Genomic DNA, 22,358 nt, shown 5'->3' on the forward strand with positions numbered 1-22,358 from the left:
GCTGTCAGATTACTTGCCTGCTCATCGAGTGCGCGCTTCCCCGCGTTCAATCCACTAGCCTTGACAAGACGAGCATTGATTAAAATAAGAAGAAGAATGAAAACTGGAGATTGTTGTCATACCACAAGCATTATATATCCACTGACACATGCTGAGAGGCTTTGTCTTTTATTTGAATATTCGCCATGTTCGATATTCTTTAATCATCAGTTCCGTACCCTCTCCTTTCCCCCCATCTTCTTTAATAGGATCATTCCTCATTTATTTTCACTCTTTTACTTCTAATGAAATTGCTCCCCATTGCACTTTGATAGCTTGATAGCTGAATAATTGAATAAAGGAATAATTATTTTTTTCTTCTTGTATGTTGAATTAGCATTAATAAAAAAAGGGGGACAATTTAAAAATGTGTTTACGCTGCAGTGCAATATTGGTTCTCAAGTGGGATTCTCAAATAGAAATCAAAATAAAAACGTAGGAATTAAAATGACAAATCTGAATTTATTTATATATGTATTATTTATTTTAAATTATTTTGCGTCAGCCTATTTGAGATTCCCTCTTGAGAGCCAATATCACATGCAAGAGGATTAAATCATTCCCCCCCGCGCGAGGGCATTTTGATGGCATTAGAATGGATTGAATATTCTAAGTTAAACAGAGCTTTAATTTGCAGCGACTCTGTCTCTGTACTGCAGAGTCTCAAGACCGGCATAGTTAAGAATCATCAGGAGCTTTTTTATTATGTTATGTCTATCTATTCAAGAATAAAGAATAAAGGTGATGAGGTTATATTTATATATGTGGGTCCCAGCACATATGGGCATTATAGGAAATGAAAAAGTAGACAAAATAGCTAAGAAAGCACTGCAAAAAGAGAGCATAGAAGCAGTCATCAGCCTTTCAAGATCAGAAGTAGCACAACAACAATTCAGAAAACATCATAACAACTCAGAAAACACAATGACAAATCCGAAAACAAATTAACAAGTCAGAAAACACAACGACAAATCAGACAAACCGGACTCAGTTTAAATGTATTGTATGAATTGCCCTTACTCTGGAATTAAAAATAGGGGTGTCTATTTACATTTAGTTAAAAGTAGCTGTATATCATCAGCTTCAGTGGTGCAGATGGATAATCGCATGTTCTTGGCTTTTTGACGCGATCGACCAGGGTCCGATCCCGCCTTTTGCCGAACTTTTTTTCCCTCCCTTTTCAAATCTCGTATTGTATGTATGTATGTATATCTTGTATTTTTGTTTTGAAGTTTTATACTTTTCTCCCCCTGGCAATTGTTTTTTGTTTGTTTGTTGTAATTTGTCCTTCTATCTTTTTCTTTTCTTATTTTAATGTTGTTTTATTGTGTGTTATTGTTCCTTGAATAAAAAAAAAAAAGAATATGATGACTAAAGTATATGGGAAATAACTAGAACCAGAAGATGGCAGTAATGCAACGTTAAGGATGCAAGCTGCCGTTAAAACCCAAAGAAGAAGAAGGGGGCGCTGCTTATCAACAACGGTTCTTAAACGATGACCGAGGACGCGACTATTCACAAAAGCAAGCGGTTCTCAAATGGATTTTTAGGTCACAATGGACCCATTTGACAGCTCCGATTCTCTGGAAGGGCCATCAAAGGCTGCGGCGACAAACGCAGAGGTACCGGTGCCGTGGTCGCGCTTCTCTGCCTGGCTCGAATGTGTGTGCGTCGTTACCTTCGACCTCGAGCTCGGACAAGCCATAGAGGTACACAAATTATGTGCATGTACCCCTAACATCTGTTTGCTTATTTGTTTGTTACACGCATAACGCTTTACAAGTGGGCAGTAATCTGACTGTGGAAAAAATGCTGTGACAGTGCAATAGTGAAACATTCTGATTGTAATATCGCCACGGTAACCACAGCAACAGCAGCATCTCTGTGTATCCCTAACATGTTTTATGTTGTTATCAGCTCGTTTACCCACATGATGTCAAACTCACAGAGAAAGAGGTAAGCTTAATTTGATTTAAATATTTGATTTATTTTCCAGCAGCAATATTGTAAATATATAAAGCAAAACTTGCTACAGCGATTTTCAAAACACTAATTTATTTCTAAAAGTACTAAAACCCTTCGCTTCCTTCTGTCTTTTAGAAAACAAGCATCTGTTACTTATCGTTTCCTGACTCATACTCAGGTAATGTGCTGGCACAGGCTGATCTCATCAGTGCTTTCATGATAAACAGCTGAAACATGAGCATTACAGCTCAATCACATGAGTGCATGTCTATCCTAGGATGCCTGGGGGACACACAGTTCAGCTTCAGACTGCGGCAGTCGGTGGGCCGCTGTAGCTCTTGGTTTGGACATGAGGATGCATACAACAGGGTTGCACCTGTGACCCTGCAGGTTAGAAACAGACTGGCTCTGAATTAAGACATTTCACAGCATCACAACTGATTGACATGTGCTTTGGACCTAAAAAGTCTGCATGTAAATGATCGTGCTGTCTTTCAGAAGGAGCATGCACATTTCCACGGGTATGTGTATTTCAGGCAAGTGAAAGATGTGTCTGTGAAAAGGGGTTACTTTCAGAAGGTGTGTAACTGAACTGAAGATACACGTTTGTTCTGGTTTCTCACTATGAACTGTTGCAGTCTAATTAGACTTTACACTTTAATTGAATGAATTTAGTCAAGGTCCTTGTGGTCAAATGATATACTGGAATAAATGACTGTTGTGTATTTTGATGTAATGGTGGTGAATTTCTATATCCCTAGTCTCTGGTGGTGGTGTCCAGACTGCCGTTTGTGAACCTTTTCCATTCGCTGCTGCAGGTCATTGCTCCTGAGTACTTTGAAAAGCACGAACCTTGTCTGGAGACAGGTGAGGCCAGCTTGATTTGATTTTTTTTAAAAATCACGTTTCCACAAAACAAATATTAAGGAGCACAAGCCTTTTCAACATTGATAATAATAAAAATATTTCTTGAGCACCAGCATATTAGAATGATTTCTGAAGGATCATGTGACACTGAAGACTGGAGTAATGGCTGCAGAAAATTCAGCTTTGCCATCATAGGAATAAATTACATTTTAAAATATATTTGATCCAATAAATGCAGCCTTAATGAGCATGAGAGACGCAAAACACATTCGGAAAAAACTTACCTACTCCAAACTTTTGAATGGTAGTGTTTATATAATATATATGTGTATATGTATGTACATAAACCAACCAGGTAATTCAGTAAAGATTTACATACACATGAAAACCACCCAAGGAAACAAACATTTGCATGCCGGCATTCATATACTGCCTTTAAAATATCAAACAGAAGGCTCAAGTTATTTCGGTGTCTTTAATCTCAAATCCTCAATCATGTTGGTCAATATCTTTCAGTCTGTAATGAGATTGACCAATGGCCAGCGCCAGTACCAGGACAGACACTCAACTTACCTGTGATGGGTGTGGTGATGCAGGTGAGGATATTATGGATGGAAAAACTCTTCAGAACGAACATCATTCTCATACATTTTAGTAAAACGACACTTACAGCATGGTATTTGGTGTTTTTTGATGTCTTACCAATTTGATGTCTTATGTAATTTTGTTATTAATCTGTCATCTGTTCAGTTTATCAAATGCTGATTTTTGGCTTTGCAGGTTAGAATTCCCTCAAAAGTCGAAACACCTGGAGGAAGCCCTGTAAAACAACCACAAACAGAGGTGCCTACCATATTTTATTATGGTATTATATCATATTTTACTATGACCGTCATGCACACACATGCTTTTATTTTAACATACGATTGATATGCGGTTTCATTTGTCCAGAATCTGCTCCCTGCCCCCACGGTTCTTCCATCAGTTCACGAGTTGGATCATTTTAAGTGAGTATTACACTGGTTGTACATGTTATCTGTAATTACTAAACCATCTGTTGATTTTACAGCCGTCACTAACAGCTGCCCTAATTGACCTTCATGTAATCAGATGTTTCCAGTCAGTCTTGATTCACGTGCAGATGCTCTGGGAGCTCATGTTGCTAGGAGAGCCAGTGGTTGTCATGGCACCCTCTCCAACCGTCTCCTCGGAGACTGTGCTGGCCCTAGTCAGGTGTGGACATTGCGTTCTTCAATTTCTCCTTCCAGAAACACATGAACAAAAGTTATTATTAGGAACTTATAATAGTGACAATGACAGCAGATAGGGTTTCTATTGGTCTGTTTCTATTAGTTTTTGTGAAATAGCAAAAGCATTTTAAATATAAACATTTTCTTGTTAATGTCAGTTAATAAAAAAATATTGTTAGGGCATAGTGTATATTTTATATATGTTTTATATTCACTGTTTAGTGCTATCGCCCCACTGCGCTACTGTGGTGATTACAGACCTTACTTCACCATTCATGACAGTGAGTTCAAGGAGTACACAACCAGGACTCAGGCTCCGTAAGCAAAAACTTACACGCCACCTTAGTTCACCCAAAAATGAAAATACTGTAATTGTTTACTCACCATCATGTCTTTCAAAAGATAATTTTAAAGAATGATTTAAGCCGTATAATGAAAGTGAGTGGGGACTGGAAATGTCAAGGTGCAAAATAACAAAAAGGCATCATCCTGTTCCTTCCGGCAAAGCTATCATGACTTGGAAGCTTGGAATATAGCACACATTAATGTATAGACCAGTCTTATGGTGCTTTTTGTAATTTAGTAGTTGACAAAGTCCCCAAAAAACAGCAGGCAGGGTATTCTTCAAAAATTCACCTTTTTCATTTTTGGGTGAAACCTTGACTACTTTAATACCCCTGTAGAAAACAACATTTGCGGTGCTGGACATGACTCTTTAGTCTATTTTCTGCTTTCAGGCCCAATGTGATACTTGGTGTCACAAATCCTTTCTTTATAAAGACCCTTCAATGCTGGCCACACATTATTCGCCTCGGAGACCTGAAGATGTCTGGTAAATAATGCTTCATTTTAGCAACAAGGCTTCTCTGACAGTCCTTTGATTCCATATGATTTTGGCATATTACACATGAGAGAGTTCTGAATGGAGCTTTTCTGCAGGTGATTTACCAAAGCAAGTGAAGGTCAAGAAACTGGCAAAGTTAAAAACACTGGATACTAAAACAGGTACGCAAGCAATCTTTGCAGCAGTCTTATGTGCTAAATAAAACGTGAACGTGCACACACACACACACACACACACATATATATATATATATATATATATACATATACAATATAAACTTTTAATGATTTTTTTTTTTTACCTATACAATAAAGGTATATACACAGCATACAAGACCTTCCTACACAAAGACAAAGCCTTCATTAAGCGACTCTTAAAGGTAGGCTACAAATGTTCATTCTTGAAACTTGACATTTACGTTAAAAGTAAAATGATGCAGATCTCCTTGCTTTGGTTTTTCATTTTTACTTTTAGGGTATCCAGAAAAAAAGGCCATCAGAAGTGCAGAGTGCCATTTTGAGGCGGCATCTGTTGGAGCAAACGGAGAGTTTCATTCTTCCGCTGGTAAAAACAAGTTTAAAAACATTTTTGCACCTTTTGTTCAGAGCTTAATGACCGCTTTACTGTTTCATTTCATTCACTAAGCAGTCTTGAGCGTCACACCCATTCTTTTCTTTAGGAACGATATTTGGAAAGCCTAATGCCGCTGCAGAGATCAATGTCTCCATGGAAGGTCGGTTCAAGATGATCTAGATCAGATAAGGAAGACATATATGAGGGATTGATTATGTTGGACCTCAAATATAAAGTGAAGTCTTGGGATTCAAGTGGCAATGAAACGGTTGTGTATGTATGTCTCAGACCCCTCCTCAGATCCGGTCCTTCTCTCAGGATGAGTTCATGAAGACCCTGGAGCAAGCGGGGCCGCAACTAACACTGAAAGGAGATTGGACAGGCCTGTACAGGTAACATGCCAGGGTTGCGTTTCCCGAAAGCATCATATGCCCATTGGCATCAATAATCTGTACAATCTACCTAGGCTAATGCTCCTTTGAGAAACGCAGCCAAGGACATTGGGGAACTAAAGACTGAAACTTCCTGTTAATTGTTCTTATAATATAATAAATGTTTCTATGCGGCTTTCAGGCGTTTTTTCCGTTCACCAAACTTTGATGGCTGGTATCGGCTCAGGCACAGAGAGATGACTCAGAAAGTGGAATGTCTTCATTTAGAGGCCATCTGTGCAGCTGTGAGTATGATATTGGATCTGGAATCGGTCTCTGCTTTACTTCTTAAATGTTATTATTATCATCAGTTCAGACATTTTGTGCAAATAAAAGAATGTTTAAAGGATTCGTTCACCCAGAAATGATACACCCTCAAGTCGTTCCAAACCTGTATGACTTTTTCTTCTGTTTAACACAAAAAGAGGAATTCTGAGGAATTGAACTGGTCGCTCTTTTCCATGCAATTACACTAAATGTAAACAAAGGCTTTGAAGCTTCTAAAAGGATGCAAAAGCACCATAAAAAGCATCATAAAAGGATAATAACAGTAGTCTGTATAACTAACACTACCGTTAAAAAGTTTGATGTCAGACAGTTTGAAAGAAATTAATGCTTTTATTTAGCAAGTATGCATCAAGTTGAAGAAAATTGACTGTAAATACATTTATAATGTTACAAAAAAATCTGTTTCAAATAAATGCTGGGTTTTTTTTTAAATGCTGTTTTTTTTATTTTTTATTTATTTTTTTTACTTTCTATTCATCAAAAAAATCCTAAACAAAATATATTGTGATTTCCACAAAAATATTAAGCTCCACAGTTGTTTTTAACACTGATAATAATATTAAATGTTTCTTGAGATTTCTGAAGGATCATGTGCCATTGAAGACTGGAGTAATGGCTGCTGAAAATTCAGCTTTACCATTACATTAATAAACTACATTTGAAAATATATTTAAATAGTGCTGTCAGTCGATTAAAAAATAACTAATTAATTGCACTTCTGAAATTAATCGCGATTTAATCCCACCTAACATTAATGTTTTTAAATATACTTTTATATTGCAATAATTTTGCATTCAATCTTCAAATTAATGTAAAAGCAACATACAATATATTTTTAATATTTGTTTAATGGCATCTTTTTTATGACTGAAGGCGGGTATCGCTACTGATGTCTCTATGAAATTGTTTTTTTTTTCTCTCTCTAATATTTAACCATTAACTATAGTAGTATAATTGAGAGCTATCAATTTTAACATTTATTAGCGTTTAAAAAATAACTTCTAATTTAAGTGAACTTAAAACAATCTTCACATAAACCCATTATAATAAATGTCATATTTAGCTACCTGTGCCCTTCAGCAAGTAGGAAATACACAGAAATTGAATAGTTATCAAACACTAAATTCTAAATTAAATATAGAAACATCCTTAAAGCTACAAAAGTTAATGATTTCCTCCTTTTTTTCTTTTGTTCTTTGATTCACAACAGCTGGGTTATTAGGTTATTTTGGCTGCTTTAAGAGCTGCCGCTGCTGAACATGACGTGGATCTGACACGCATCGTATTTTCTCACAACTCTTTACCTTTTCTGACCCACTTCAGGTCTTAAAGTCTCTATTAATGAGCTGACGAGTTCACTGCATTTCAGAGACATGTTCTTAAATGTGACTCATATATAACAAATACTTACATGCACAGTTTTAAGGCAGCTTTAATCATCTTTTTGGTAACTTCATGAGTTGACTGATGACATAACTACGACATTACATGCTCGTAATTTCTTTTGCACTTTAATATGAAGTGATATAGGCTACATCGCACGTAGCCGCATTACCTTTTTCCGCGCTCGTTTGACTAGCGCCTGGTGCTGAGGCGAAGTTGGAGTGCTCGCCTGAAAAGTCTCCCGTTTGATGTGGTCGTAAAGACGTTCTGCGTCTAAATAAATGTAATTCTTTTCAAGAAAAAAGAGACAGAAGCAGCAGTTGTGAGTGGGGTGATCGCAAAGAGAGGAACAGACTGAAATTTAAGTGGTTATTTACAGAATCTTCACCTCCAGTCTGCTGTTAACTATTGTGACTAGATCATCGAACCATTTTGTGAACAAATCATTCAAAAATCATTCAGGTTTTGTGACTCGGGATCAACTGATTATTAAAAGGAACTCAAAGGAATGATTGGCTCGCGTCTCTATTTCTCTAATGAACTTTAATAAACCAAAGATAACCGGATGTGAAGATTTTCAGTAAATAACGACTTAAGTTTCAGTCGGTTTTTAGTTGCATGGAAAAGCGCTACCGAAATCCTTCTTTTGTGCTCCACAGAAAGGAAATCCTACAGGTTCAGAGCAACATGAGGGTGAGTAAATAATAACTGTAATTTTAATTCATGAATTACTCTTTAATGGTTTAATTTGTTTTGTTTTCATTTAATTCAGGATCTGTTTACATGGACCAAAGACAAATCAGAGGTGGAGATTGTTGACCTCACCCTGAAGCTTCGGGAGAAACTGGTGAGTAAAACAGTTAAAAACCGCCGCTTTTTAAATATGATGGGGATAAAAGTGAATTGTTTGTTTTTTTACGATAAAACATTTGCCTTATATCTCTTCTTCTGTATGTCCTACCCAGATGAGAGCTCGAAAACACCAGCTTCCAGTGAAAGAAGAACTTCTAGAGAGATTAGAGCAGTCCATCCAGACCATCATCAGCTCCTTGCCAGAGGATCTACAGACATTATTACACAGACAATGACAATCAGACCCACGTGAACAACACTGACCAGCAGATCCACTGATACATACATAGACTGTCTGTCTAGAATATACCAGCTATATATGAACCCATAACACCCGCACAGGTATCAACCCACATTTCTTCTGCTGGTAAACCCATACACTACCTGAGAGGCCTTTCATTTTGGATGTACAGTACTGGAGAGAAACAACAGATACTGCTGCTATATGAGGTCCTAGACGACACATGAAGAACACAGAAAACATTGATACTTAGATTAAAATCATTTTAATTCCTCAGCTAGACTTTACGCCAGATTTTAGATGTCTGCTAAATTTAACATGCACCAAGTATTTAAAGCCTGCAGTCAGTTAGCACTGCATGACATTTATTTTATAAATCAACATTTAGTCAAATAGATTAATTAAAGGATGAACAAATTGACTTTTAATTGGAATATGCAGCATGTATTTAGCACATGCAGTGAAGTTCATAAATCTGTATGACATGTTCATTTAAGATGCTTTTATGATTATTTATTAAATATCAATGCTTTTATTCCAGTGATGTTTTTAGTTATTATTTAGGGACATTTTGAAGCTCATTGGCATACCTGACCCATAAAAGACACTGCAGCACTTTTGGCTATTATTTATTTATTTATTTAATACCTTACCTGATCTTTTACCTTTGCACAGGTACACCTCTACTGTGTCGTTTGGCCAGTTTTTATTATTTTTATATTAGAAGCTGACTGTCCAGGCATTTTTTTCACCATTTAGATTTGATTTTATTGAGGGCTAGATTAACAGACTCTGGATTAAGATTTATCTTAATACTAGACAGATTTTAATTGATAATTATTATATATAATGGGATTTATGAACGACTGAGCAGTGGCAGTGAACTTGGTCACATGAGAGAATTAAATGATGTTTCATAAAGAGTTTTGTGATTGGAGAATGTCAAATTCAATGCCATTAATACGCAATACAATCATGTATAAGCTACTCCGTCTGTATATGTGTTTGCCAGTCATGAATGTTCCTTTTTTGATACAACCTGAACCTTATTTGAAAAGGAAATGTTGGTTGTTCTCTTTAGTTGTGCTATGGCACTCTTGATTCACAGTTTTGAACCTCATGCTGAACATTTTATTCATATTTAGACTTTTTCAGTTGTAGTTTGTGTAGGTGCCTATTCTGTGATTTTTTTTGTTTGATTATTTTTCTTTCCATTCACTGAAATGGTTCTAAGTTTAATTTTAAAATTTGCCACTTCTGCAGTATTATAAAATGTTTATTTGAAAGAGCCATATTATGTTTTTATGGTTGGGATTGTTTTATTAAAGTACATGTTTGAACAGAACAGCAGTAAGAGTTTGGATGTAAATTATATTTTAGCCATATGCTTATTCAAATGTGTTACCTTGAGAAACCCCTCAACACTGCACATTTTGGGAAGACTTCCTGATGTGATGCACCTGATTCGACTCATCTGCTTATTAGTAGTGTTCATAAACTTAACTGTATCAGTGTATCAGTGGAGCCACATTCAAAATGTGCAGCTGGGAAACTCCAAGACCAAGACTGAAAGTACTGGCTGAATTTAAATATCATACTACTCTTGATTATTTATTTGTAGAAATATTAAAGAGTAGTATTGTATTTCATATTCAGCCACTGTTTTAAATGATGCAAGGAATGCCTATGTTTTTAATAACAAGTACACACATTGCAGATTCCTCAATATACTGTAGTTTAGTTTTTATAATATATAATAATATATTTTATAATATATAATAATAATCAACTAAGCACTTGGTAGTAGAGAAAAAAACATTTTCAAGTTTTTTTTTATTGACATGATTATTCCAGCTTATTTAAATAATACTAAAAGCTGAAACATTAAAATAAAAAACTATCTTGAAATGATTGTGTTGTGTGACTGAATTTTTTTTTTTTTTACGTTTTGAAATTTTTGCAAAGTTGCTTAGACAGTGGAGTGATGGATTTTACAAATTGTAAGCTGAAAAATAAATGTTTTTAAATGTATATATTGTATTAATACACTAATTTAATTTAAAATAAAATGCTGAAGAGAGCAAAATAGTTTATTGTTTTGGTCAAAATTGAAAATACACATTTATCTGACTGATCAAATTTATAAGACAAACCAAGATAAGCGTGAAAATGATCTGTAATTAGTTTTCTCAAAAAAGCATAATGTATGTACAGCTTATATAAAGGAATATCAGTGTAGTCATCAAATGCCCTAGGCTGTCAGGAAAAAAAGAGAGCTAACTACAATATATCCCCAAAAAATCTGCATGATGTTAAAGTAGCTCACATCCTTCTTAAGATAAAATTCAAACTGCTATAGGTTTACAAACTCAAAGCAACTGTTAATATTTTATTTTTTTAATTAATGCATATTCCCAATAAAAACCCTGGAATTAGCTTTGTGTGTTAAATATATACATGGAGTTCCTCATGACAATATATGAAAAGTGCCGTTGTCTGAAGGCATTACTTGCTAGATTCCCTCTTAAAAGCCTGTTAGAGCTTTTTAAGAACATTTTCTTTGGCACAACCCCTTCTGTAGATGTTAACCTTTCAAATTAACCAAATAGTGTTACTTTACGTCTCCAGTTATTATACAAAATCAATGACAATAGTGTCAAGATCTAATTATGTTGCACACACAGGAGGGAAGTTCTGGATGACTGGTTAACTGTTACATGATCCAATACTGGATTCAAACCATTCATAGACTGTGTAGTATCCTGTCATGCAATAGTTGGAGTACATATGTCATTATCGGAAACATATCCACATTGTTGCTCCTGATATACCTTCTCACACTGCACACAAAAAAAGTGGTCAATAAAAATAAATGAATATTTATCTCAGCACATTAGAACCGTAAAGTCACTCTTCAAGTCGTTTGCATCACCTCATCCCTGTCGTCCACCAACTGTGGTGTTGCTGCTTCAGCACAGCTTGTTTCTCTTGAGGACTAAAGTGCAAAATAGTCAAAATGGCCGTGAGCGTCTGCTGGCGCCCTCTGGTGTCATGGAGCGTGAGAAACCTATAAATGACGTTCTTGAGATACTCAAGGTTGGCCCCATCTCTCCCCTGGTCCCGAAAACGTTTGTCCAACTCACACCGTAGCTCAGCGACCTCTTCTTCATGCCTCTCGCCATTAGCAATCAGCTTTCCTTGTAGCTGATGCAAGTCTTCCTCTAGACGATGCTTTTGTTTGCGCAAGGCGGCCACATCCACCTCCTTGCGTGCCAGCTGTTCGGCGTACAACAATAAAGTCGGCTCGTTGGGCCCAGCTAGTTTTAGAGCTTGAGCAATAATGTCGCTTTCTTCTTGTTCTGGATCATCTTCCTCTAGGTCACCTCCTTCTATCGCTGTGCTGTTATTTGTAGCTTGCCTTCCAAAGCCGATCACCGTGGCCGCCCGGAGTCGCTCCAGCTCAAGGTCTTTTTCCGCAAGAAGAGCCATGGTGCGATCTCTCTGTTTGTGCAACTCTTCCTCAAGCCGCAAGAAGTTCTCCCTGTGTTGAGCCTCCAGCCTCTCAACTTCCTGTTTGTGGGTCTGCTGGAGTGCTACAAGCGCTTGTTGCCGCTCCTCCAGGTCCCGTTTGTGCTGGACTTCCGCTTCGTCGGAAATTATACGAAGGTTGATGTACTTCTCCTTCAGCTCGGCCAGCTGGTCACGTGCTTCTTCTAACTCTTTGGCCTGGTTGCCATCTTTTGTGTTCTTGTTTTTCAGAACACCCTGCGCCCTCATTTTGTAGCGCTCAAACTCCTCCCTAAGCTGCCGGAGCTCTTGCTGGTAGTGAAGCACTGAAGCCTTCTCGCTCTCTGAGACTTCCTGGTCCTTTTCTCCTTCCAATAGCCTTTTGATGTCCAGACTCTGGTCTTGAGATCTTTGCGCAGCCAGGAGGAGTAGCTTCTTCACCTTCTCGAGTTTGTCCTTTAACACGTCCACGTTCAAGCTGGTGTCATCGATGTTTAGATCGGAGGTCGTTGACCTGTTGACTGCTGCGATGGCGAGGGTTTTATTCTCAGTGTCGAGTTGAAGGATGCGTTCTCGCAGCCTCTGAGCGTTTTGTTGGTCCTTCTGTCTGGCCTTCTCGCAGGCACCCAGTAGTTCGGAGAGCTCAGACACTCGCTCCTCAAGGCTGGCAACTCGTGCTTCCTCCATTTGTGCCTGTTCTCGGAGACGCTCATCTGCTTGTGCCACCTGCAAAGATACACAAAGGAAATTAGAATAAATGTTTAGATTAGCATCAGACCAGGGGTGTCTGATCCTGCACCTGGAGGGTGACTATCCTGTAGAGTTTAGCTTCAATCTTAATTTAACACACCTAAACCAACTAATCAAGGTCTTCAGCATTACAAGAAAATTCTAGGCAAGCGTGTTTGAGATTGGAGCTTAACTCGACAGGTCATTGGCCATCCAGTAGCAGGACTGGACACCCCTGCAATAGACTGATTATATCAGCCAGTCTAATTAATTAAGAATAAGGGAGTAGACGTTTATCTAGGGGTGCATCAATATTAAAATTAACAGCCTGTTTAATCAAGTGGGTGGAATGAATAAATGCTGGAAACCTAACATTCCGTGTACTTCTATGCAAAACTGTATGATACGACTTCTTTGAAATGTACCTTTCTAATTTCCTGCTGAAGTTGCTGGTTGAAGTGAGCTTTGAGCTCTGCAATCTCTTGCTGGAGCTCCTCGACACGTGGATCAGGTTTGCTCTTCTCCACTGCTGCAGCCTTTAGGCTCTTCCTCAGCTCCTCTCGTTCCTGAGTGATCTCTTTCAGCTGCGTTTCATAATCTATCCCTCGGTCTGCCGCCTGCATGGCTTCAGCCAACGCCTCTCGCGAATCCTCCAGTTTGAGTTCGGCATCCTGTCTCAGTCCCCTCTCCTCCTGCAGGAGTTTCTGGAGCTCTCGGAGCATGAGCGCATGATCGCCCTGCTCCTGCTCCCGTTCGTGCTGCTGGGTGATGACACGGGCTTTGCTCTCTGCCAGCTGCTCCTGCAGGCTCTGAATCTCCACCTGGTGCTGCTTCTGCTCTTCCTCCATCCTGGCCTGCAGCTCCTCCAGTTCCTGCTTCATCTTGCGCTTGTCCGCCTGGAATGAAGCTTCCATTCTGGACTTTTCTTGAGTGACGGTGGCTAAGGAACTGGTCAGAGTGGACAGCTGCGTCTTTAGTTGGATGACACGGCGGTCTGTGTCCGCTGCAGGTGGCGGCGTCTCCGTACATCCACTGCTGCTGGAGCTGATACCACTTTCAGACCCACTCGCCTCCTCAGATTGCTGGGGCATTGCGTTTGCGATAGTCCCAGCGGTGGCTCCATCTACAGCACAGCTTTGGTCCTCCTCTATTTGGTCTCCTTTAGTACTGTTGCTGGTCACGCTAGTGGCCGTTTCAGCAGAGGCTGCTGTATCCAGGCTGTCTTCGCTGTGAAGTGAAGATCGGTCATCCCCAAGGTCAGAGGGCAAAGGTCGTTCAGCGTTTTCTGAACCTCCACCAAACGTCAGGTTATCACCACGCTGGCTTAAATCGACCTCTTGTGAAATGGTCAGAACCTTCAGGCTGGCTTCCAACGCCTCTTTTTCCTTAAGTAGGCTTTGGTACGCTCTGACAACATCTTTAAAACGTGTCTGATACTTCACAAGCTGTTTCTTCTGCACTTCGATGGTTTCCAGCAGTTCCTTCTTGCTCGAGCCTCCACCAAAGCTCATACTGAACTTCTCCATGGTGTACCAGTGTCAGTCAGGTTTCATACTCTCTGATGTGATCTCCACCTGCAAAGTAAACATGATATTTGGAGCTTGCTTCAAACCTAAACATCTCCAAAATGCTTTTGTGAATAATGTTTGTTTCACACTTCAGAATTATCTATGGAAAGCAAAAATTATAAAATGAAAATAAAACAAACACTCATAATTTGACATTAAACTTTTTCGTGTTTGTTGTTAGTCTTTGAGACTGCTTTTGCCTGGTATTTTAAGAAAAAACTGACTATTTATTGCTCATATCTTTGATTGTTGCCTTTAACTAAATAGTTAGCAAATTTGTAAAGGTGTGAGAATACATACATTATATTAAATCCCACATCATGACATTTAGATCTAAAGCACTGTGCAAAACATGTTAAAAGAATGTGCGCTGCTTCTTTTTTGGTTTTTATTGGTGGTTGGCAACCTAACTTATTGGTGCATTACCGCCACTGACTGGACTGGACTATGGATCAGGATATTTGCTTGTATATAGGATGAAAATAAAACATAAAAACCAAGCAAAACAAAGAAACAAACTAGAAACAAAACAAATAGAATAAAAAAAAAAAGACTATATTATTTAATTTAATTTACTTTCTTTTAAACATTTAATAATATCTTACTAGCTGTTTACCCTAATAGATCTGATAAAGTAAAGTCATGGTGTTTTACCTTCTTCAATGAATAAGGTGACATCTCTCAATGTTGTATTAAAAACCAAGCAAAACAAAGAAACAAACTAGAAATAAAACAAAACAAATAGAATAAAAAAAAAAAAGACTATATTATTTAATTTCATTTACTTTCTTTTAAACATTTAATAATATCTTACTAGCTGTTTACCCTAATAGATCTGATAAAGTAAAGTCATGGTGTTTTACCTTCTTCAATGAATAAGGTGACATCTCTCAATGTTGTATTTCCTACAGTGAAGTAGTACATGATCAACTGCTTCTTGTTGGTAGTGTATTCATTCCCCAGTTGGGTGTTTTCCAATTTTATATAATGTACTGTTAAGTCCAGTATGACCTATTCTCATCTGAGTTAGGATACTTCCTTCTTTTCGATTCCTGCTCTCCCTCCTCCCAGCACAGACTTGTTTTTGTATATTGTATAAATGTCTACCTGTTTCATCGTCATCCCAATATACCTGTCATACTGACTGTGCATATGTTCTAATGAGTACTTTAGCTTCTGCTTTATTAATGGGACTTGTAGATCTACTTGCTTTATTCTTAGAGTTTGTTTAGCCAGAATATCCACCTTCTCATTCCCCTCCACACCAACATGAGCAGGAACCCAAATGAAACGTGTAGATATGCACATAACTTTTATATTGTACATCATACACAATATCTCATTGATAATATCCATCCTAAACAATGACCTGCCAGATTTGATACTTTCAAGTGATGAGTAGCTATCAGATGCAATGGCAGTGTTATTTATTTTCTTCTCCTCTATCCACTGCAGGGTCAATAATATTGCCAATAATTCTGTTGCACATACTGACAAATGATTGGTTACTCTTTTCTTAATATAAAAATCACTCAATGGGATATATACTGCTGCACCTGCATATCCCGTTTCAGGATCGTTGGATACATCTGTGAATAAAAACACTGATTTTGGGTAATGTTTCTCAAAATAATTCTGGACTATATACTATATACCATATTCGAAGTTGTTGAATTGAATTGTCAATTCAACAACTTTCAATTCCTGCTGCATACTGAGCACATTTGGCAAAGGGAATAACCAAGGAGGAACGGAAGAAATTGAGACTGTATTACTGTACTGTAATCGATGCAATCCTATATTTCTTGCCTTAGAATGTGCGGTTAATTTCATTTGCTGTTCATATAAGCGTATTTAAAGGAAGAAATATCGCATTACCCGAGTACGTGTCCTGTTTACTTGCAGCCGTCGCTTCCTGGTTGGGAAGTGACGTTTGAGTGAAAATTAAAAGTTTAAGAGTATTACAAAATAGTGCAGTACAAACCGGTTTTATATGGCAAATTATTCGAAATGTTATCGATAAAAATATCCATTTAACAAATATGAATCGAAATGCAAACATCGATTCCTTTCAGTTCTTTGCTTGTTGTAGTTAATTCGGTTCGCAAACTTAAACGGTGCCTACCGCCACCTATAGATACTGTAGAATGCAGTAAGGAGTCTCATTACTTTCAAAATATTTTAATACACACGCAAAGTTACATACAACAAATGTGCATACTTTTAGGGCATTGCATGTTATTTGATATTCCGGTGTGTCAGTATTAGCCTGTAAAGCCCATGTGCCATAATAGTCAGCCCCCCCACCCCAACCCACCCTTTTTACATTCGAGCAGTTTATTGAACCTTTAGATAAAATCTTTAAAAAATAAAATATATAAATAAATGATAAGAACAATAATAATAATAATTTTTAAAAAATGTAGTTTTTATTTTTAGATTTTTTTGTTTTCAGTTTAAAGCTGCAGTCCGTAACTTTTTTGTGTTTATATAAATAATAAGCGAGTACACCATGAATCCATTTTCCAAACCGTGTTTTTCTTTAGTTAAAATATTCGAAATTTTGTTTTGTGCTTTTCTGTATTTTTCTTAGTTTTATTTTCATTTATATACTTTGAATTCATTTTTATTTCAGTTTTAGTTATTTTAGATACATCAACTAAATGACAATGAGAAATGTTTCCTTGGCAATTGGCTGAAGTATAGGTTTATTTATGTATATTTTATTTTTATTCAATATTTATTTTATTTCAAGTAACTAAATGTCTCTTTGATTTAGTTTTAGTGGAGTTTAACTATAATAATCTTGCTCCGCAAAAATATGCAATTTGGTGCAGTTATTTGTATGGCAAAATGCATAAGAAATTCTGATAGTTTGTAAATCAATGAGATCTTTATAACAGTATAGCAGCTACTTCTGTGCATTGTGGGATTGAATGTGGCTGTCCCTCAAAAGGGTAAGGTTCTTCTTCTTTGTTGTGCTTAACTGGGATTCGCAAAATTAAAAGTGCACTACTGCCTCCTACTGTTATTGTAGCATGCGCGACTGTCTTTCCGTAAACATAATTCTGGAATATTTTACACCATCAGAATACTCTTAAAATATGTGAGAAATGATAATCACACAAAAAAAAGCGAAATGAAAATATAATATCAAATTTTGTAATTTTTAAATTATTTTAACACTTTTTCTGTGGACCACCTAGCACTGCCTTGTGTACTCTTAAAAACCAAAAAAAAAGCGAAATGAAAATATAATATCAAATTTTGTAATTTTTAAATTATTTTAACACGTTTTCTGTGGACCACCTAGCACTGCCTTGTGTACTCTTAAAAACCCATGACACAGGCCATGTAAAGTAAACTCTTCAAAACCTTAGGAGTGATTTGTGCTATAACGGCCAATACTTTTTAGTAAACTGTGCAATGTGGCACTGTTTCTGAAAGTATCTCCCTCTGTTTTTATTCAACTACAGGAGGTTGAACTGAGATAGGCAGTGCTAACAAACAGGACCTGCCACAATCTGGCAAGCCGGACTGTGAGTTTATTGTCATGTTTACTTAGTGTCTTAACAGTAGTACATCTTCTTTCCTTACTCTTTTGCTTTTACAAATGTTGAGAAATTGCTTAATTTTCCCTCGTTGTCATGCAGTGAGTGTTATCTTCAAGCCACATGTGCCACCCAAGGAACGGATCTCAATGAGGGACTGGTTATCTAAAGAATATGAAAACTATCAAACTATTAAGAACGAAGAATTGCTAAAAGTGCTGGACCACTAATCAGATGCAAATAAATAACATATGATATGTTGCAGTACAGGACATGTCGAAATGTTCTTTGTTTGTTTCAACTTCACATTCAGGACTTTGTAATCAGTTCCTGTTCTTACGCACTTTTCTGTATTTTCCTTCCCAATTTCCCCTTTCTTTGTCACCCTTTCCATATATTACTTCTTTAAAAGCCTCATCATCTTATTAGTCATTTGACTTTGTATAGTATAAGTATGTATTGCTATTAAACAAAAATGAAAGATTAAGGTAAGTATATTGTACCATTTTAGGGGAAGACGGGGATAAAAGCATAAAGGACTACATAATAGGAAAACCAGTTTCCTTCTAGTTCATGAAGGACTATTACATTTTAATAGCGGTTATGATGCAGTAACGGTCATTCAGATAAGATTATGTCACACAAAAGCACTTTTGTCAATTCAGTAAAATTAGTAAAAGAAAAACTATTCTTGTTCTACATTACGTTCATGAGTGGAATCATTTAAATGTATTTTTATATGTATTTATTTATATTTTACTTTAAGTATTCAGTATAAGCTTTATGCATGGTAAAACCATGACAAACATTTTAAGCTCTAAAATAAAGGTTATAGTATAATATTGAATTATTCAGCATTATAAATAATAATTCAATGCTTTACTTTCTACAAACCAAAAAAAAGAAAGTAAAATATGCATAGTACTTTATTTAATATATTATTGTTAATGCAATTATTCAAAGATGTGATTTCAAGCATGTTAACTGAACACATTTGGAAATAGACTGTAAAAAGGGTTCAGTGCACTTACATTTCAGCTTTCACAGATCCAAGGGAAAATAAATTCATAACTCCTCACTACAAGGTCTCACACTGGAATATGAAACTTCTAAAGAAATTATAACACCCAGTGTAACATTGTCAAAGAATGCATGTTTGTATACATGATTCCAGTCTATTATGATTCCTGCATAAAAATATGATGTGATAAGCAGGTCCTTAAGGTCCTGTATTTGTATGAGGAAACCATAGGTTAATGGATTGTATGGGTTAAATGTAAATACACATAAATTATAAGTCCAGTAATACCATAAATGTGACAACTCAAGCACAAATGGGGGCTAAAATATTGACAGCATTTACTCCTGCATTAAAAGACAGATGCATCCCTTAACCAGTCTGTAACATTGTAATTATACAAGAGAAACACATGAACTTACTCTGGCTCAGGTCAAATACACCTGACACCACCCCCAAATCGGTGTAATTAAATCTTTTACAAAAGAAATTGAGTGTGATTGTGCTAAACATCAGATGGTTGTAATGGCTGGGTCATTTCAATGTGAGGGCACCATTTTGAGCTTGTAATAATGGGTAAGATCAGTCCATATTGTCCTCTTTACTACACAATAACAGGTTCCCGCTGGTTGTTCTGCCTTTTGACTACAAAAACTTTCTGTCCGGAGATGGTCACAGCATAAACGTAGTCTTCAAACATCACTGTGAAAAACACAAAACAAAACACAATATAACATCAGGATATTTACACCATTGTTTTAAGCATAATTTTGTTAATATAAAAAGTTTATATATATATACATATATATATATATATATTATATATACACATATACACACACATATATATATATATATATATTTATTTTTATTTATGTAATATAAATAATATATTACATTAATCTGTCCTATTTGTTTGGACAATTCTATTGGAATTTGCTCTTTAAAACTCAAGATTATTTTTCAACACATTTCATCTCATTATGTCATGTGGTTGCAACATGTAAGGTGATGAACTTTACTGCACATTAAGTGTTTCATGACTTACCGCAAGTACACCCTCCTCACTAATAACCAAATACCCAATCTGATCGGGTATTCTCTCTAAACCTTGGGTCAGAGCGGTGGTCTGCAATTCAACACAAAATAATGCAGGAAATAAACATTAGCAGAGCTTATCTGGCTAAGGGTTTCTCAGAGCTTACTGCTTATTTGATCACATTATTTACAATCTCTATAACTTTTCTGTTTTCCGTACGCATGCGCACACCACAGCAAAACCTTTTCATCAAAAGAAACATTAAGCTGAACAAATGCCCCCAAAGTAAACCTTATATTTACCATTTTTAGGCAGTGCAGATGAATTTACACTGTCTTCCTTCACACCCCGCCTCACGTGACTGACAAGCAGGCGTCGCGTGTTTATAACGTCGTATCAGAAGGTAGATGGCTTTTTCTGTAAATTTGACATGCCCTGAAATCTACAACAAATGATATATCCGCAAAATGATTAGAATATTTTTTATGATTACGGAATTCTGACAGTGTTTAGGCTGTTAACGCACATAATCTGACTCAGGATCAGATTTGCTGTCATAATCAGCACATTAACACGAGCAGCACAGATCCCAGATCAGCGGCGTTTACGGATTAGTCAAAGCGGAAGTGCCGCTCTCCAGTAGTCAGCTGATTAAAGCATATGATCCTGCAGGACGGAAAAAGAAACATTTCATCCATTCCGTCTGTTATTTGAGCAAATATAAGAAAAAAGACAAAATGCCTGGACGGGGGAAATTAATCGCCGTTATAGGGGATGAAGACACGTGTACCGGATTCCTCCTCGGAGGGATCGGAGAGCTGAACAAAAACCGAAAACCCAATTTCTTGGTGGTGGAAAAGGACACTAGCATCACAGAGATAGAGGAGACCTTCAAGTAAGACAGGATTTGATGTCTGAATGATTTAAGATCATACCTATTACAATCCAAATAACAGCCATAAAAAATGTGCAATCATATATGTATGAGATCTTGCCTATGATCTATCTATCTATCTGTTATGTCCGTTATTAGACATCATAGCTGTATATATGTCCCTATTACTTTACCATTTTATAGTTTTAAATAATCAAATTTTGACTTAGAATAGTAGTTTGCATAATTTATAGTACACAGGTCATTTTTTGACTTGAAATTATATTTGTTCTTCATTTCCAGGAGTTTCCTGGCTCGCAGTGACATTGGCATCATCCTCATCAACCAGTTCATCGCAGAGATGATTCGTCATGCTATAGATGCCCACATGGAGTCAATCCCAGCCGTTCTGGAGATTCCTTCAAAAGAGCATCCGTATGACGCCTCCAAAGATTCCATCCTGCGACGGGCCAAGGGCATGTTTTCAGCAGAGGACTTCCGATAAGCCGATACCCCTGTGGGGTCACGGTCTGACCCGCGGGCAGACGTGAGAGTAAACGAGTTTTACTTCTTGATCTCATCCATCTTGCTGAAGCTGGAACCAGTATTATAAAGATTAAATAATGATGTGTTGTTAATGTGATATTCTGTGATGTGTATTTTACCATTCCCCAAGTTTGAAGAAGAGGACATTTTTTGTCAATGCTCCTAATAATAATTAAGTTATGTATAATATAATTAATTATATTATATATAAAAATGACAAAAAAGATATGTGTTATTTTACCCGTTGTGTAATAGACATTATATAACACAAGAATTTATTATAAATGCTGTCTATACCTTTAATTTTTAAATTCTTTAATTTGAAAGCTGGTAATATTGGACTGCAAAACCACCGTTCACTTATTGACCCCATTTAAATCAGTCTCAAATAACTTAAAATGCTAACTGGACATCTTTGGATCTCTGACATCTGTAAATAATATGATGTGCTATAAATGCACATTTTGTCATTGTATTGGCTGACACTTCGAGCACTGCAAAGAGCTTTACATGGTGGGATGTAATTAAAATTTGTTAACTTATGTCTTCAGAACTGTGACTTGCAGTTTATTAAAAGTAATGGAGTCTGACACTTTTTTGGTTTTGTGTGATGAATATCTGATGTCTAAAAAAATAATATATTATTTTACAATATATTAGTATTATATTATTAATGTATTGTATTAGTATGTTTTTTGCAATATATCATTTTATAATATATTAGTATACAATTAAAACATATATAAAAAGCCAAAAAAAGTACATAAAAAAAACTATAAAAAAAGTTTTTTTT

General features: G+C 36.6%; 3 protein-coding genes across 6 annotated transcripts; 2 read left to right on the plus strand and 1 right to left on the minus strand.

The window, feature by feature from the left end:
* The first annotated feature begins 1,416 nt into the window (after nucleotides 1–1,416).
* Nucleotides 1,417–9,446, plus strand: LOC107732989 (protein DENND6B-like). Of its 2 annotated transcripts, XM_016544477.1 has the most exons (21): nucleotides 1,417–1,748; nucleotides 1,957–1,995; nucleotides 2,140–2,182; nucleotides 2,282–2,394; nucleotides 2,503–2,583; nucleotides 2,766–2,871; nucleotides 3,388–3,467; nucleotides 3,652–3,714; nucleotides 3,823–3,878; nucleotides 3,982–4,104; nucleotides 4,344–4,439; nucleotides 4,859–4,953; nucleotides 5,061–5,126; nucleotides 5,280–5,344; nucleotides 5,440–5,529; nucleotides 5,645–5,698; nucleotides 5,827–5,930; nucleotides 6,112–6,214; nucleotides 8,300–8,333; nucleotides 8,413–8,487; nucleotides 8,606–8,687. In XM_016544477.1, exons 1-20 carry the CDS (start codon nucleotides 1,596–1,598, stop codon nucleotides 8,457–8,459), a joined length of 1,611 nt encoding a protein of 536 aa, XP_016399963.1. In that variant the 5' UTR covers nucleotides 1,417–1,595; the 3' UTR covers nucleotides 8,460–8,487; nucleotides 8,606–8,687. The 2 variants fall into 2 exon arrangements, with proteins under 2 accessions (XP_016399963.1, XP_016399962.1); XM_016544476.1 differs by lacking the exon at nucleotides 8,300–8,333 and having other exon boundaries at nucleotides 8,606–9,446.
* A 1,394-nt stretch (nucleotides 9,447–10,840) lies between these two features.
* On the minus strand, nucleotides 10,841–16,474 carry LOC107732988 (GRIP and coiled-coil domain-containing protein 1-like). Of its 3 annotated transcripts, none has more exons than XM_016544472.1 (3): nucleotides 16,416–16,474; nucleotides 13,395–14,543; nucleotides 10,841–12,966 (listed from the first exon to the last, which is right to left on the minus strand). In XM_016544472.1, the coding sequence occupies exons 2-3, from the start codon at nucleotides 14,493–14,495 to the stop codon at nucleotides 11,662–11,664; spliced, it is 2,406 nt and encodes an 801-aa protein (XP_016399958.1). In that variant the 5' UTR covers nucleotides 14,496–14,543; nucleotides 16,416–16,474; the 3' UTR covers nucleotides 10,841–11,661. The 3 variants fall into 3 exon arrangements, with proteins under 3 accessions (XP_016399958.1, XP_016399961.1, XP_016399959.1); XM_016544475.1 differs by lacking the exon at nucleotides 16,416–16,474 and adding an exon at nucleotides 16,094–16,126; XM_016544473.1 differs by lacking the exon at nucleotides 16,416–16,474 and adding an exon at nucleotides 14,838–14,997.
* Nucleotides 16,475–20,799: 4,325 nt separating this feature from the next.
* Nucleotides 20,800–22,113, plus strand: LOC107732990 (V-type proton ATPase subunit F). Its single transcript, XM_016544478.1, has 2 exons — nucleotides 20,800–21,040; nucleotides 21,323–22,113. Exons 1-2 carry the CDS (start codon nucleotides 20,883–20,885, stop codon nucleotides 21,522–21,524), a joined length of 360 nt encoding a protein of 119 aa, XP_016399964.1. The 5' UTR covers nucleotides 20,800–20,882; the 3' UTR covers nucleotides 21,525–22,113.
* Nucleotides 22,114–22,358: the final 245 nt, after the last annotated feature.

The sequence above is a fragment of the Sinocyclocheilus rhinocerous genome, unplaced genomic scaffold (genome assembly GCF_001515625.1).
Source record: "Sinocyclocheilus rhinocerous isolate Xijiao unplaced genomic scaffold, SAMN03320098_v1.1 scaffold400, whole genome shotgun sequence".
NCBI classification, from domain to species: Eukaryota; Metazoa; Chordata; class Actinopteri; order Cypriniformes; family Cyprinidae; genus Sinocyclocheilus; species Sinocyclocheilus rhinocerous.

What these genes read in the sequence shown, in the direction of transcription:
- LOC107732989 (XM_016544476.1), top strand. Translation starts at nt 1,596, where the DNA reads ATGGACCCATTTGACAGCTCCGATTCTCTGGAAGGGCCATCAAAGGCT. An exon ending in AGCTCGGACAAGCCATAGAG is followed by an intron (nt 1,749 to 1,956) that starts GTACACAAATTA and finishes TGTTGTTATCAG; the next exon opens with CTCGTTTACCCACATGATGT. An exon ending in CGGAGACCTGAAGATGTCTG is followed by an intron (nt 4,954 to 5,060) that starts GTAAATAATGCT and finishes GCTTTTCTGCAG; the next exon opens with GTGATTTACCAAAGCAAGTG.
- LOC107732988 (XM_016544472.1), bottom strand. Translation starts at nt 14,495, where the DNA reads ATGGAGAAGTTCAGTATGAGCTTTGGTGGAGGCTCGAGCAAGAAGGAA. An exon ending in TTCAGCAGGAAATTAGAAAG is followed by an intron (nt 12,967 to 13,394) that starts GTACATTTCAAA and finishes GTATCTTTGCAG; the next exon opens with GTGGCACAAGCAGATGAGCG.
- LOC107732990 (XM_016544478.1), top strand. Translation starts at nt 20,883, where the DNA reads ATGCCTGGACGGGGGAAATTAATCGCCGTTATAGGGGATGAAGACACG. An exon ending in GAGATAGAGGAGACCTTCAA is followed by an intron (nt 21,041 to 21,322) that starts GTAAGACAGGAT and finishes CTTCATTTCCAG; the next exon opens with GAGTTTCCTGGCTCGCAGTG.